Raw genomic sequence first — 16,657 nt, forward strand, 5'->3', positions numbered from 1 at the left:
TTATGAAATAATGTGAGCATTATTTTTGTTTACTTTTTTTGTGAGCCAATTTTTTGTTTATTTTTAATTTTTGTATGATGAGAACGTAAATTATGAAAGCAGCAGAATAATAGTTTAATAAGAAAACTTGAGAAAATGAAAGCAAACATTTATTGAATTATCCCCTTATTAATAAATATATTAATTGTTATTTGTTACTTTTAATATTTTTGAAAAAGCTAATAATGAGGTCTCAACTTATGCTCTCTCATGTGGATATATTTATTGTGTTTAATAGTGAACAAAATCACTTTCCTATATATAAAAAAAAAAACATTATGAAAAAGTGTGACATTTGTGATGTTTAGAATTGTAAATGATTGTAGTTAAAAACGCTACAAACCAAATTTCTAACCATGAAACTAATTGCTAGGTCCACATTATATATTTTTGGAGTTTCACATGACATTAATTAATATAATCACTACTCTTTTATGATTTAAACACTAATTAATCTTTTATATCTTAAAATGACAAGCTACATGAAATTCAATAAATATAATTTATCATGGGATAAATTATATTTGTATTTATTTACAAATCAAATTAGCCCAATATAATTAGATCTTTAAAATTTGTATTTGATATTTATTGATTTTTTGTAACTATATGATTGGTTAATGTTCTAAGGCATCAAAATGTACTAATATTCAATTAAGTAATTAAATATTTCTGGACCATATAATATTTATTAGATATTTATTGAATTTCATGTAGCTTGACATTTTAAGATATAAAAGATTAATTAGTGTTTAAATCATAAAAGAGTAGTGATTATATTAATTAATTTTGATAATAAATAAAATCTTACTTAAATAACGCAGTTTTATTTTATTTAAAAGATAAAAATATCCTTAAGTATTATGAGATTGCATTTAATATTTTATTTAATATTTACCTATAAAAGTTTAAAAATAATTAAATAATAAAATATTTACATTTTAATGTTGTTAAAAATTAAAATATAATTAAACATAAAAAAGTTTAAATTTATATAAAAACCAACAAAAAATAATGTTAAACATATTAAAAGTTTTAAAAAAATAAAATAAAATTAAAGTATCAGTTTAAGACTTCATTGAATTTTTTTTTGTAACTTGATAACTTTTTACAAAATTCTTGATAACTAACAAAATCCCATATATTAAAAAAATAAATAATATTTTAAAATTTGAAATTATTAATTATAAATACATAAATTTAGCAATATAAAAAAATTATTACATAAACTTAACATAAAAATTAAAAAGTACTTATTCTGGAATATAAAAAAATTGATTACATAAACTTACCATAAAAATTAAAAAGTACTTATTCTATATCAGAATTGCTTAAAAATTTTAAAAGATAATTTTGTATTTAGAAAATTTGTTATATAAATTTATATTATTTTAATTAATAAATTTAATTATTTCGGTTTTTAATATTAAAATAATAATGAAATAATATAATTCTTCGTATATAAATATAAATATATTGAATTTCTTGGAACTTGCATCAATCAATCAAGCAGACTAAGTGTATAAACTACTAAATAACGTTTATTGTATTTTGTGCTTTCAAATTAAATTTCAGTTAAACATATTTTAATCTTTGAATATTAGGTTAACATGTTTCTACATTAAGTATTTATTGATTTCTTGTAACTTGCACCAAACAAGTAGTACTATATAAGATTAAATAACGCTTATTGCATAATAAATTGTTTGTATTTTCAAATCTAACTTTTGATGTTCTTAATTTTATAAGAGATGGACCTATACTTAAATTGGATTTTATTTTAATTTAAACCATTCATTTAGCCAAGTAGAAGTAGATGAAGGGTGTAGTCAAGAACATTCTTAATTTTTAATTGGATTTAATTTTGTTTTAATTAAGATTTCATTAAAAGAAATAATAGAGTTGCATCTGAAAAAGAAAAGGTAAAATTTTAATTGCATTAACTTTTAATTAAATTTAGATTTTATTTGAATTGAATCTATTTACCTAAAACAGACAAATAGTGGTGCAGGGATAATTAATTTGTGTATTATATTAGGCTAAATTATTCTTTTTAGTTATTATTTTTGTTAAGAAGTATAAGTGTGTTCTAGTTTTTTTTATTTGTGTCAATTCATTCTTGATTATTTTAAAAGTAATTTAATTTGTTGAATTGTCATTAGTTCTTACGGTTAGTGTCATACGTGAATTTGTGATTTTTTTAAATTATATTTATTTTTTTTATTTTTTTTGAATTTAAAAGTTTTTACACATGTCACCTCAAGGTTTTGTGTATGAAGAGAGTCTCAATTTGATCTTTACATTTATTTTTTATTTTTAAGTTAGTCCCAATTTTTGTTAAAAATAAAACAATATTGCCTCTCTTTAAATTGAGACCTAATTTAGTTTTTGTGTAAATCTTATGTTGATATACATACTAAAATTGAAACTTTTATTAAATATTTGGTTTAATTAATCGTAAGGTACCCAGTTTGGTACTAGAGTGTCAAATTGGTACCCATTTTTAAAAAAGTGTCAATTGCATCCCAACTTTTGAAAATTGCTTCAATTAGGTCCCTTTCAGACAGAGTTGTTAGTCAACGTGCCACGTGTCAATCAGACAGAGTTGCTTCAATTACAATGCCACGTGGCACTGACAATTTATAGAAACATTTTTAAACAAAATTTAAAATCTATACGGAATATTTAGGTCAACTCATGGGTGAATTAATAGAGTTAATACTTGAATCTTGAGTTATACTATTTAACTTATTAATTTTAATTTGTTCATGTATTTTGTTATTGCATGATTTGTGTTCCGTTTCAAGTAGATTTAATAATCACATTTAAACTCTAACTAACATGATTTCAAACATGTATTTCGTATAATGTTTAAATTTAATTATTAAATATTTCTAGAAATATTTAATAAAATTGTTAATTTTATTAAAAATATCAACATAAGGTTAATTATGTTTTTAGTCCCTCAACTATTGCCAAGAATGAACAAAGGCCATAAGGTACTTCGCACAACTCATCCCAATCTGAACAAAGGCCACAGAGTAAGCAGCGTCAGCATCAATCTTAGTGTACTTCACCATGCTCACAAGGGACAAAGCCATCAAGCAGTGGATAACCGTAACCATGCTCATTTACCCAACCAGACCAATGGGGATATCCCTCAAAGGCTTCTTCGTCTCTTCAGCCACCAGTACACCACGACAACAGAGTTGAACACACCGTTTACGCCGAAAGGAGTAAATGGCGACAAGTTCGATGCCTTTCCGTGGATGAAGCCGATTATAATTATGAATGTGATCACCAATGTGGTGATCAGGGAATTCAGCCAGGTTAAATTTTTGTGGGTACCGCTAACTGCAATGTCGTTGGTAATGAGAAGAACCCGAGTTTGAACCTCCAGCAGGATGTTGCCGGCGGCGACGAAGGCGAGGAAGTCGCCAAGCTCGATGCGAAGGAAGCAGAAGGAGCCGCCGACAACTGGAATGTCGACGACGAACTCGGTGTAACAGAGGGCGAAGAGGAAGGCGGAGTCGCGTAAAAGAGAGAAATCGAAGGAGCTGGCCTGCTGTCAACGCAGGCGAGACGCGCCTGTAGTGGGTGTTGCGGTGGTTATCTGTGGTGGCCATAAACTTTGAGGAAGAAGGAACCACTGTGACAGTGCCACTGGTGGAGTGGTGGAGCAGGACGCACAGAACAAACCCTCACAAGTTACCAAAAAAATAACCGCATGCAAAAAAAATTTAAGTCAACTGAAAACAGATTCTGATATGTCATTCCATTTGACAAGTGTCAATTGAAATTAATGGAGTTTAAAATTGAGGACTAATTCCATCCAATTTAAAATGTCAGGAACTAAGATAGTGCAAACGTTAGGTGAGGGACTAAAACAAAAAATTAGCAATAGTTGAGGGACGAAAAACATAATTAACCCTAAGATTTATACCAAAAATAAATTGAGTGTCAATTTTAGGAGGAACAAACTTGCTTCCTTTCTACAAAAATTGGGACTACATACTAAAAAACAAATGTAGATATCAAATTGAGACTATCTCCACGTGACACAACCTTGAAGTGACATGTGTAACTAAAATTAAAATAAAATAAAAATTTTAAAAACCATAAATTGACACGTGACACTGACTTTTAACACGGTTTGTGAAAACTAACAGTAATGACCAAATTGAATCACTTTTAAAAAAAGTAAGACCAATTTGAGACAAAAAAAATTTGGAGGACCAACTTGACACTTCTTGACAAAAATAATGGCTAAAAGATTAATTTAGCCTAATAATTTATAAATTTATTTCTTCTTATATTGGAAGTCTCACTTTTACTAAAGTTAAAGTCACTATACAATATATAAGAGGTTGCAAATATCAGCTTACAAGTTTCTTTTTTGGAGTTGATTTAGACTTAAAGTTCACCTTTTAACATCTTAATCAAACCAATAATCTCCAGTCTCACGCTCAAAAATGTATTTAACTCGATTTTGTGGAGTTTAGTCAAGCTTAAAATTTCCTAACATGGTATCAGAACCATAAGTCAGAGCCTATCCTAGTGAGACTTGTTGTTTGTTGGACCTATTGTGTCACTTGTTGCCATCAGAAAAATTGTTTTTTTATTGAGTTTGTCGTGTCACCCACTATCAGACCATTATCAGATCATCCATTAATGTCTAATCTCACACTCATCCAAATAAATTTCACTTCTTAATATCTTAATCAAACCAATAATGTTTAGTCCCACACTCAAAATGTATATGACTCAATTTTGTAGAGTTGGGTAAGACTTAAATTTCACTTCTTAACATGATATCACAGTCATGGGTTAGGGTTCATCCTAGAGAGATTTGTTGTTTGTGGGCCTATTGTGTCATCCATTATCAAGAGATTTTGTTGTTTGTTGAGCCTACAATGTCACCTGGTATTAGATCACTATTAGACCACCCATTAATGTCCAGTCTCACACTCATGTGAGGGGTGTGTTAGAGATCTCACATCTACTAGGGATAAGATGAATCTATAATATATAAGTAGGTGCAAACCTCACCTCACAAACTAGTATTGTAGGGTTGAGTTAGACTTAAAGTTTACTTCTCAACATGGTATTAGAGTCATGGTTAGAATTATCTAAGTGAAGTTTGTTGTTTGTTGAGTATATTATTTCATCCGCTATCTGGCCGCTATTAGACCACTCATTAATGTCTAGTCTCATGCTCGAAATGTATATGACTCGGTGTGAAAGGATGAGTTGAAAGTCTCACATTGACTAAATATAAGGCCACTTTACAATATATAAATAGGTGCAAACCTTACCTTATATTAGGTTGTGAGATTAAGTTATATTTAAAATTCACTTCTTAACATCTTAATCAAACCAATAATAAATAGTATTTTGTAATTTTATTATGATTATACTTTTTTCATTTAATATCTTTATGATATCTTATTAATTTTTACTATGATTTAGTTGGTCTCAACCACAACCACTTACTGCAAAATAATTTGCTTACATATTTTCTTAAAACAAAGTTTACACCTAATTTTAAGAAGAAAAAAAATCACTTTTCACGTTATATTAATTTGACAATCTGACCAAATTGAAAAGTTGTTTATTATATAATTTACTGTAAATATTGAAAATGATGAAATCATAACTATACGATAAAACATGCAGATGAATAGAAATTGTTATAGAAACAAAATCTACATTATGTCTTTTTTTTTTTTTTAAATTGAAGTTTAATAATCATAATAATTTGTTTGTTAGGAGTGTCAAAGTGAGCCAACTCGGTTCATATGGATTGGTTCATCATGAGTTGCGCTAAAAAAAAGCTAGTCCAATCCGGCTCACTTTTTGATGAGTCAAAAATTTTGCAACCCGGTCAATCTTCCACTGATTGATGAGTTAGTGAATTGACTCACTTAGGAGTGTTGTTCTTTTTTACAATTTATTTGATATATTGATTGCATTACAATAAGAGTAAAAGTTGACTTAATTTATTTGTCATAATAGTGGAATCAAAGTGTTCACCTAATTCTCAAAATATTATTAAAAAGATTATAGTTAAAAAGTAAAGTATGAACGTATATGACAAACAAATTAATTAAACATTCAAACTATTCAAATATTATTGAGCAACATTCTAGTATTTAAAAATATGAAATTTTAAAAAATTTAAAACAAAAAAAAATTGTAAAATAATGTTAGTGGATTAAGTGGGTCAATTCATCTTCAACCCGGCTTGAACTGTTTAATCCATAAGTTAAATGAACCAATGAGCCAATTCAGTTCAATCCACTTTTAAAATAATTGAATTTTTCTTGAACTAACCTAGTTCAAACCTATGGTAAAACCAGATCACTCACCAATCGAAACCCATCGTGACTTCTGTATCAAGTACCAAATGTTTGAAGACAGATTCAGAAGTTTGGCCGGCAACATTTTGTGGGCTTTGTTATAGTCTACAAGAGACTAAAGGCTTTTTCTTCATGCATCTCAATAATTTCTAATTGCAGTCCCATTATTTTTAAATTGATATTTTTGTAAAAATGATTTTTGAATCATCTATTCTAAAAATACTTCAGAATAAGTTATCCGAAATATTTTAAACATGATGTCTAAAATAGGACTTTTGGAATATGATTATTGAAACAAGCTTTTTAGAACATATACAATTAATTTAAAAACTACTTTTCTAGAATAAGCTTTCTAGGGCATATGAGATTCTTCTGAGATTGAGTTTTCTACAATAAGTTATCTTAAATATATGAGATGCATTCTCGAACAAAATTTGTAAAACAAGCTCTCTGGAAAATGTAGTCGAAACAAGCTTTCCAAAATAAGCTTCCAACCAAACCCACTGTTTCTCTTTCTTTCTCTCTCAAACTTTCTCTCTTTTTTCATATGTAGAATGAGGGTACAGTTAGTAATATTGGAGGTGCATAAAAAAAGCCGAGATCGAGAGTGAAAAGGAAGCCCATTTCCAACCATGAACCAGCAAGAGTCCCAAATATGCAACAGACCACACATACTTATAATTGTTTGAGTAATACACCCATCTTATTTCTGTTTAAAGAATTGGGTTTTTCTACACCCATCTTAGTTTTTGAGGATATATGTGATATTGATCAATATAATTTTTATCTTTTAAAAAAAATTGTAGGAAGGATTCAACATACCAACTTAAAATTCTTCTATTTTTTTCTTTCTATAATTTTAAGATATTATTTTGATTGTTTAACCTAAAAAAATCTTATTTAAAAAGAAGTGAGAACTAAACCGACCATTTATTATAATAATTATTTATCTTCTTCAAGAAACATACTCCCAATGACCTAAACAAGTTGAATTTAATTCCCAGAATATGACTTCCTAAGACCACTTCAAACCCCAACCCTAGGTCACCCCTTAACCCCTTTAAAATAATTTGACAATTTCACAAATTTACAAAACTTTATATTAAAACAACTTGCATCATTCATATTACATCATACAATGACCATTAAACAACCCTTGTATCACTCAACCCTAATTAAATACTTGTCCCAAACAATACTATATCCATGAACATAGATGTTTTCTTTTCCCACCTTAAATGTGACCTTTTTTTGCACAATAATTGAAACAACATGAAAAGAGTCAATACAACATGGTTGACCAGCTCATCCTCCTAGGAATAAAAAAGGTTTGACTTCAGTGCCAACTACTAGTTGGTACAAGAGAAATACATTTTAATAGATCAAATAAAAACAAAATTAGGGTTTGCACAGGTGGGGAACTTTTCTTTACATTGAGTCCACACATGAAACACCCCACTTGTGCATTTCAAAATTTGTCATTTCACATTCATTTTCAAACCTTCTATAAATAATTCTTGCATTTTCTTTTATATAATTTTGTTAAAACATGTATACATATATAACCCTTAGTTACCAAGTTTATCATGATCAAAAAAGTTAATTTAGTTTATAATACCCCACCTCCCAAATACGTTTAATTTTAGTGTATATAATTTGTCCCAAAAAAACTTATGTTTCGATATTATAATGTAAAGTTACCGACATTTGTTCAATCTTTTTGGATTAAAAATATTGTAATGTATTATTAATTTTTTTTCTTGATTTACTGTTATATAAATTGTTTCAATATTAATGAATGATGCTAAATGTTCCGGTACACCTAATAAATCCCACATTGCGAGTCGAGGTCAAGTAAAGTTTATATACTCCTATCTCCATTCATCCTTTAAGGTGTTTTTTAAGAACAAAACCGTGACGGAAGTAAAATACTCTAAATCGGACAATACCTACATACCCTCGCTGATATTAACTAAAAATATATTACTCTAACAATAATTAATATAGAAAAGTTTTATGAATTGAGGTTTACAGAACATCACCGTTTTTAATAAAAAAAAAAAAAACCTAAATGCTGTTCATTTAAAAAACTTAAATGTTACATGCTTAATAAATTGGGTATGTTTTGGTGCTATCCATGCCACCACCTTGATAATGATGTCTTTCAAACTTTGACATGGTCAACAAGATATCACAAGCAAACAAAATTTCTCTTTTTGATAATAATATTCTTCCGCAGTTACTGTTTTATATATAAAAAATATTCCATAATATAAATGAATTATCAAATATTTATTAATTATAATTTGTTTTAAAACATTTAAAATGTTATTAAATCTTTATTATGTAATAATATTAAACGAAATACATGTTAATAAAAAAGAATTTGGTATGTCAAAAAAAAGTATTTTTTAAATATAAATTTACTTAGCCAAATGATATTTGATTACGGATTCAGGAGTCCCTGTCAAAAAATAAATAAAAATGAATAAAAACAAATGAAAACAAGTTACCATCCTCAAATTGTTTTTTTTTTTTCATTAAAAAGTAATGTCGGGAAACCAGTTTATTTCATAGGTTTATTTAATACTTAACCTTGTGTAAAAGTTTGACTTCGTACATAAGCCTATTCAAAAGATTAATTATAAAATATCTAAAACCGTGACGAAGCTTAATCTTCAAAGTGACAAAATTTCAGATGTGATAATTCATCGTAACGATGTAAATTAAAAAAATTTCAAACTGGAAAGTCTAAATATATTAACTAATAGTTACCTTCATATACAATTATGTAAACAATAAATATGATACAAAACAGCAAAATATGTATATTTAAAATTTATCTTACAGTAAAATCTTTAAATAAAGCATAAATATATTCTTCAACACTTTCATAAGTTTAACTGTTTTTATGTACGTCAATTTGCATAATAATTTAAACTATATAATTTTAATTTATTATAAAAATTTAATAAAATATTATTGTTTATATTTATTTTAAATGGGTTAAATATGTTTTAATCCCTGAACTTTGACCCAAAATTGGAATTCGTCCTTATCCGAAATTTCAATACATTTTTGTCCCTAAACTTTAAAAATGAATGAATATGATCCTTTTAACTCAATTACGTTAACTTTTCTTAAGGTGTCGAACATATTTCTCGGTACATATTGAATCAGGAATGTGTTAAACAACGTAAACAACTTCAATACTAACATGAAAAACACGTTCAACACATAAAAAAAAGTTAGCATAATTGGGTTAAAATGACTATATTCATTTATTTCTAAAGTTTAGGGAAAAAAATGTATCAAAGTTTTAGATAGGAACGAATTCCAATTTTAAATGAAAGTTTAGAGATTAAAAACATACTTAACCCTATTTAAATAAAGGTTTAATTAATCGGAAGGTACCCAGTTTGGTACCAGAGTGTCAAATTGGTACCCGCTTTTAAAAAAGTATCAATTACGTACCCAAATACGTTTAAGTGTATCAATTGGGTCCATACCGTTAAATTGTGAGAAACGGCGTTAAAAATGAGATGATGTGGCATTTGTGAATGGATACGTGTCAATTTAAAGAGCAGTTGTGGCTGAAAAAATAATTGTACAGTGACGTGGTGGTATATTTAAAAATCAGATTGTGTTGTGCCCTAATTGTAGAATTGGGTTTTCGCTATCATTGTGGTGAGGTTCTTCGTCTGCAGTAAATATAAAAAAATATTTAAAAACATGCCTTGGGGGAATCTGTATGAGATGCTTAAAAGCATCAACATTCAACTCTTTAATCTCCCTCATCACAGCCTCCCATGCTTGTGGGTGTGTGGCATATGCTGCTTTCCAGAGTAGTCTCTTCAGATTTTTTCCAGGGAATTTTTTGCGGAAGTTGGCATATATATGACGTACACAAAATCTTTGGTCCACACCAGGCAACAGTTCTTGCAATGCTGGAAGCAGTCCCTGTAATTTTTAGAACATAACAATTGATTGGTCAAATATTAAGGAATCACAATTAAACATCAAATACCACATGGATATAGTTACTTACTTTTTGTTGGTCTGACATGAAAGTGATCTTAGAACAAATTTCAGCTCCTCCTAGGTCTTCTATCATCAAATCAAGAAACCATGTCCATGTTTCCTTGTTCTCTACTTCTACCACAGCGTATGCCAATGGAAGCATTTGGTCATTTCCATCTCTGCCCACAGCTGTTAACAGTTCTCCCCCATATCTTCCCTTCAAAAAACAGCCATCTACACCAATAATAGGCCTACAACAGAAGAAGCTATCTTTACAAGCCTTGAGGCATACATATAGTCGTTTGAAAATTGGGTTGCCCTCATTCTCATCAACATGGACTTTGACAGTGGAACCTGGATTTGACCTTAACAACTCATGTGCATAGTCATAAACACGTTTATATTGTTCTTGGAATGACCCATCAATGTTCTTGTATGCCATACTCTTAGCCCTAAAGGCCATTGATCTTGAAACACCAATGTTCCATTTTCTCCCAATTTTGTTTTTCAAATCAGTCAACTTCATATTTGGGTTCTCTTTGAGTGATTTTTCCAACCTTCCACATAACCACTTTGAAGTCATCAAACGCACATTGAATTCCCTACTACATGTTTGATTGTCGATAATTCTCCTTAACTGCCATGTACTTTGTGGTGCTTTATAAGCACAATATGCATACCACTTGCATTTACCCTTGGCACCCAAACACTTCACACAAATTCTCCTTTTGTCATTTCTAAAAATTTTTAACTTTCTCCCACTTTGGACACCATAAGTTCTAATAGCGTCAGTGAATTCTTCCTTATCAATAAAGTACGTCCCAACTTCCCAATTATAGTCTTCCATACTTTTGGGCATGGAGAATATCCCAAAGTTACCATACCTATCTCTATCATCATCACTTGCATCATTATTTCCACAACTATCTAAAGTCTCGGACTCCCATTCCTTATCAGACAACCCCCTGTCAAACACATTTTCACCCTTTGGGTCACTTCCTCCTTCAATAGTAACATCAAACAAATCATCCTCCAATTCCTCGGTTTCAATTCTAACATCAAATAACTCATCCTCACCCATTACTTCCTCTTCAGAATCAGTCCAACTCCTCACTTCATAATCATCATCACCCTCATAGTCTGTTTCCTCACTCTCCACAGCATGTTCTTCATCATGCTCAACCTCCACTTCACCCTCATTCTCAGTTGCACCACCCACTTCAGCAAGTTCTTCATCATGCTCAACCTCCACCTCACCCTCATTCTCAGTTGCACCACCCACTTCAGCAGCTTGGTCATCATGCTCAACCTCCACTTCACCCTCACCCTTATCTGCAGGAGCTTCACCAACTTCCACCCCAACATGTTCTACATCAACTGCAGCCTCCATATCACCCTCACCTTCACCTGCAGCTTCCACCTCAACTGCACCTTCCACCTCAACCCCACCCACCACACCAGGTTCTTCATCACCCCGAGTTTCCACATCAACCTCACCCTCAACTGCACCATCCACACGAACTTCTGTCTCAGTCCCACCCTCTATCATATGTACTACTACAAGCTCACAGACGAAGTGCACCACATATAGGTGCACTTGACCATTTAGTGTGGCGATGTTCACCATGTGACATGCACCTCTATCATCGCTCAGTAATTCCAGCCTTCCATCCAATACAACACCTCCACCTACTGAATACCACAATTCTTTCACATTGACGTATCCCATTTCCCTCAAAATGGACATAATCTCAAAGTAACTCCATCTGTCTAGGTCACATGACAAAATATTACTCTCTCCAACGTATTTCAGTGACCCATCGTTAACAAACCTTCCCCCATGGTGAAAAACAACTTCGAAATTTTCTTCCATATGAAGTACTATATTCCTATCTATATATCCCTGTCACATATGAAAATGCCCAAACAATCAAAAAGAAATTACAAACCATACCATCCAACACACAAAGACAGCGACAAAATGAACAAAGGGGGACCACACAATAAACGCAACACCGTCACCGTCACCGTCACATGTAATGGGGGACCAAATGAATAAAGAAATCTGAAAGTGGGGGACCAACACCGGCACCACAATACAAATAACAACAACACAGCAATAAAAGCACACAAAACAATCAATACATTGAACAAAACCCCAAAAATTACCACAATGTCAGACAAAACCAAAAACCCTAAATGGCAGTGAATGCCTGCGCCAGTGGTTCGTCTACTGAATGGCAGGAACACATACCTTTCTTCCACCGCTAAACCCACGTCGCTGTCAAGGATGCTTCCGATCATGTACTGATTGCCAGTGAAAGCAAGCGCGAATCGATTCGCCGGTCTCGACTTCTCCCCTCTTTTCTTCTTCGAACTACACCAGTAACTTTACCAAAATTCGTTTTTAATTATTTGCCTTCTACACTTAATTTTCACCATAACGTTAAATTACTTCTCCCACCAACAATATCCACGTCACTAATTCTCTGATGGCCACGTATTATTTTCTTGCTTCTCAGACCAACTTAAATCAGTCAACGTTAACCACAGTAACGGCGTCTAAATTATTGGACCCAATTGATGCACTTAAATGTATTTGGGTACGCAATTGATACTTTTTTAAAAGCGGGTACCAATTTGACACTCTGGTACCAAACTGGGTACCTTCCGATTAATTAAACCTTAAATAAATGATTATGTTCAACATTAAAAAATAATATAATTGAGTGTCCTAAAACGTGATGTAAACTAAGTATAAATCGCTAAAAGTAGTCCAACGCATTTGTAACATTCAAAACATATATTTTATTCCTGCTTATAATAGAAAAAAAGTTAAAAAAAAAAACTTCATCAAGATTTTATTTCCAAAATTTGAATAATTCTCCCTCCTTGATCATAAATTTATGTGTTGGTAAAATTTATATTTATTTATGTATTATAATTTGATTATATTTTAAATTAATATAATATTATTCAACTTAATGTATAAATAACATAATAAGTTACATTAATACTAACTTTTAAGAGACTATTTTTAATCTAACACCTATAAAAATAAGGTACATCTTTACTTGATTGATACGTTCCGAAGAGAAAACTCAAAGAAACAATATAAAGATGTTCTTAAAATAAATAATTAGGGTTAAACAAGAAAAAAAGTGTAGAATTATCTTTTAGAGTAATCTTTATACATGTTTACAAAAAAATATGCATAATTTAAGACAAAAATTATATATTTATATAAAAAATTGGTACCATTACAATACGCAAGAATATGGCAAGTTTTACGGGTCATGAACTGATCCGAGTCTACAACGGGTTGGAAGAAGGGTCTGATTTGGACTGGGTCAACCCGGATTCGCTATTCGGATCCGATGTCTTTGTTTCAGCTCCATTGGTCAACCCCAAGAGAACAGCGTCCGACATGGCACCCGTGTTGGGTATCAGAAGGTCGTAGTCGTTATCAGACAACGCGTCAGGGTCAATTTCCATGGCAGGCAAATCAGGTTCGCCGGCGGCGACTGTTTCCTCGTTCTCCGGCGTGCCGGACTTCAACGACGTGGTAGAAAGCTCAGAAGTCGATGAACACGCGTTTTCTTTGATACCAGAAACAGCTTCGTTGGCTTCGGGTAAACGGGTCGGAGATGGCTTGGTCCGGGTGCTTCCGGCGAGGGAGTTCCGGTGAACGGGTTTGGCGTGTTTGTGTTCGCCGGTGTAGGTGACGATGAACGTGTTGGGTTCGGTGGTGCTTCGCTCCACTTGCTTTCTCGCAGCACAGCCTTTGCAGCTACTGCATCTGTAATAGTTCCTATGAAATAAAATCTCTTAGACTATGCTGAATGAGTTTTTCTTGTGATCAAAAACGGGATTCGAAGTGTAGTGTTTGTGAATACATTACTGTGACCTGATGAGAGAATGTTTCATATACGTATATAAGGTGTTCGATTATTTGCTTACCTTGGATACGGAGAGCCTTTGATTGGTTTTTGACCATATTTTCGCCATGCCCATGAGTCTGCTGAGAGGTTGTCTGCGGTTACATGACGCACAATTTTCTTCTGGTGGTTCTTTCTGTGGAGAAAAATGGAAATTGATGTAAGATGTGGTGGGTTTATCGTATGGGGTATTCCGTATGGGAAAAAAGTTTGAGTTTTTCTGTTAATGTAATGAGATTGAGTAAAGTGCGTTTATTATCGGGAATTGAAATGGTTTACCTCTTTCTTGATCTGGGTGTTTGTGATTGCGTAGTTGGTGAAAGAATAGGACTTGTTTGGGATGCTCGAAGTTGAGGCAGATTTTGCTTCTGTAACTGTTGTTCTGGGGTTTGGGCTTGATGCTGTTGTTGGTGGTGCTGGTGCTGGTGTTGGAATCTGTCAAAAGCAGTAGTGGAGGGTGCTCCAATGGAGGTGTGATTTGTGGGAGCAGGAACAAGATGATGGTGATGACCTTGTTGTATATGCTGTTGTCCAATGAATCCCGCAACTTCAGAAAAAGTGGAATTGGGATTGATGCCAATAGCACTAGTGATAGTGCTAGAAATGGTGGAGGTGGTGGTGGTGGGGTTGAAGTTTATTAGCAACTGGTGAAGCTCTTGAGACTCATTGGTCGGTGGCTGCACAAGATTGGGGAAAGAGAATGAGCCATTCTCGTGGCCGGAATCGAAGCAAGAGGTGGTGTTCGGAGATATAGAAGCGGCGGTGGAAGTCACGGTGGGTGGGTTTTGTGTGGTTGTGGTGGCAGTAAAGGTGGCAGCTTTACAACTTCTAACGATGGCAAAGAGATCCCAATCCTCATGAGTCATTTTTTGAAGAAAAGGTTGTGGTGGGTATGCCTAGAAATCCTCGCAGAACAAATCTGAGTTGTGTTTGTCTGGTTCTTCTGTTTCTGTTGTACCCGATGGAGACAACAACTGCTAGAGGGCAAAGGTGAAATTGCAGACACAGAGAATGGCGCTGACTTTTTGTATGAACCAAAAGAGAAGAGAGAATGCTCTGGTGGAGCACTGACCCAGTTGAGTAATTGTTAATTATTTATACTGAGAAGAAAAATGGATTCTATTAGAAAAGGATAGAGATGAAAAGTCGATACGAAAGTGAGACTGTTTTGTTCTTGAGTTTTTAATTCCCTCATGGATTTAGTGTTTTTTATTTTAGTTTCGCAAGGTTTTTGCATTGACTTTGGTATAATGTCAAAGGGGACCCAACAAAAGGTGGGAGCAACCTAAGGAAGATGCTTCCTTTGTTAGATGCCTATGTTTATTGTCTATGTTAGGCCTCCCACTTGCCTATTTTTTAATAAAGATTGTATATTTATATTATTGTCATATTTATATACACAAGATTTTAAGTTTGTGTGTATTTAAGAAAAAATGTGTTGTCTTTACCTTAGTCGAGCTGTGATTGGTGAGTGGAAGTGATGGAGGTAACGTAGCAGTGGCTGGCACGGTTTGAAAATTGCAGAAACAACGACCGTCATGTTTTTTTCTGCATGGTTGCCCTTAAACTGGGTCACACTCAGACACTACTCTATTTTGTACCCTCTATATGCTGCGTGTTTAATAAGCCTTTTAATTTTCTTCATATAATTTTTATAAAGAATTATATATGTTTTTTTTTTCTTCAAATGTGCTTTAGATATTTTTTTTTTTGGTTTTAATAAATATAAAATATTGTCTTTTGATTTCTGATTTCTTTTGTATTCCATTTCTTGCCATTGAATTGTCTACGTTGACTTGGCATGTCATTGTTTTATGAAAAACGTATCAAAGAATTTTCAAAGGAAAAAGCAAAACATAAGACTTTTTTTTTTTTAAGTAGAAAAGAAACTCACTTCTCCCTCCCGTTTGTCTCTTTTCCCTTTATCTTTAAACAATTTTTTCCCTAAATATCTATATTCTCTCGTTATTATTCGCTTTGGAGTGTGAAGCTTTGTCACGGTTTTGCTCTTAAAAGACGTTTCAAAGGATGAAGGAAGAAAAGAGTATTTAAACTACGCTTGATCTTGACTCCTAAGTGAGTGGAATTTATTGGGTGTACCGGAACAATTGTGATTGTTTGGAATTCTAGGTCTTGATTTCATGTTGGGTGCTATAAAATGTATATTTCATGTGTAGGCTTTAAAAGGAACAAGTTTAAGTCATTACATGTATGATTTGGGGTCTGAAAATGGTGTTTTCGAGATCGTCAAATTAAGCTGAAATTTTAACAACGGGTCCTAGACACTGAGTTTGTTACTGT

At 32.2% G+C, this 16,657-nt stretch overlaps 2 protein-coding genes and 1 pseudogene across 3 annotated transcripts; all 3 read right to left on the minus strand.

Annotated features, from left to right (window-relative positions):
• Positions 1–218: 218 nt before the first annotated feature.
• LOC146887256 (protein FAR-RED IMPAIRED RESPONSE 1-like) lies at positions 219–11,277 on the minus strand. The gene is made up of 3 exons (XM_085672074.1): positions 10,447–11,277; positions 10,130–10,358; positions 219–328 (listed from the first exon to the last, which is right to left on the minus strand). Exons 1-3 carry the CDS (start codon positions 11,275–11,277, stop codon positions 219–221), a joined length of 1,170 nt encoding a protein of 389 aa, XP_085528200.1.
• LOC146887257 (cationic amino acid transporter 8, vacuolar pseudogene) lies at positions 3,009–9,905 on the minus strand (annotated as a pseudogene).
• Positions 11,278–13,636: 2,359 nt separating the features above from the next.
• LOC114182292 (uncharacterized) lies at positions 13,637–15,712 on the minus strand. Of its 2 annotated transcripts, none has more exons than XM_028069135.2 (3): positions 14,636–15,712; positions 14,379–14,492; positions 13,637–14,217 (listed from the first exon to the last, which is right to left on the minus strand). In XM_028069135.2, exons 1-3 carry the CDS (start codon positions 15,220–15,222, stop codon positions 13,731–13,733), a joined length of 1,188 nt encoding a protein of 395 aa, XP_027924936.2. In that variant the 5' UTR covers positions 15,223–15,712; the 3' UTR covers positions 13,637–13,730. The 2 variants fall into 2 exon arrangements, with proteins under 2 accessions (XP_027924936.2, XP_027924935.2); XM_028069134.2 differs by having other exon boundaries at positions 13,637–14,229; positions 14,636–15,703.
• Positions 15,713–16,657: the final 945 nt, after the last annotated feature.

This window comes from Vigna unguiculata, chromosome 4 (assembly GCF_037176805.1).
Source record: "Vigna unguiculata cultivar grain cowpea cultivar isolate G323 ecotype 2 chromosome 4, ASM3717680v1, whole genome shotgun sequence".
NCBI classification, from domain to species: domain Eukaryota; kingdom Viridiplantae; phylum Streptophyta; class Magnoliopsida; order Fabales; family Fabaceae; genus Vigna; species Vigna unguiculata.

Coding starts and splice junctions, on each gene's coding strand:
- LOC146887256 (XM_085672074.1), bottom strand. CDS start 11,277: ATGCCCAAAAGTATGGAAGACTATAATTGGGAAGTTGGGACGTACTTT. Junction 10,359..10,446: donor TCATGTCAGACCAACAAAAA/GTAAGTAACTAT, acceptor TAAAAATTACAG/GGACTGCTTCCAGCATTGCA. Junction 329..10,129: donor ACAGATTCCCCCAAGGCATG/TTTTTAAATATT, acceptor TCACAAATGTCA/CACTTTTTCATAATGTTTTT.
- LOC114182292 (XM_028069134.2), bottom strand. CDS start 15,222: ATGACTCATGAGGATTGGGATCTCTTTGCCATCGTTAGAAGTTGTAAA. Junction 14,493..14,635: donor ACACCCAGATCAAGAAAGAG/GTAAACCATTTC, acceptor TTTTCTCCACAG/AAAGAACCACCAGAAGAAAA. Junction 14,230..14,378: donor AAAGGCTCTCCGTATCCAAG/GTAAGCAAATAA, acceptor TTTATTTCATAG/GAACTATTACAGATGCAGTA.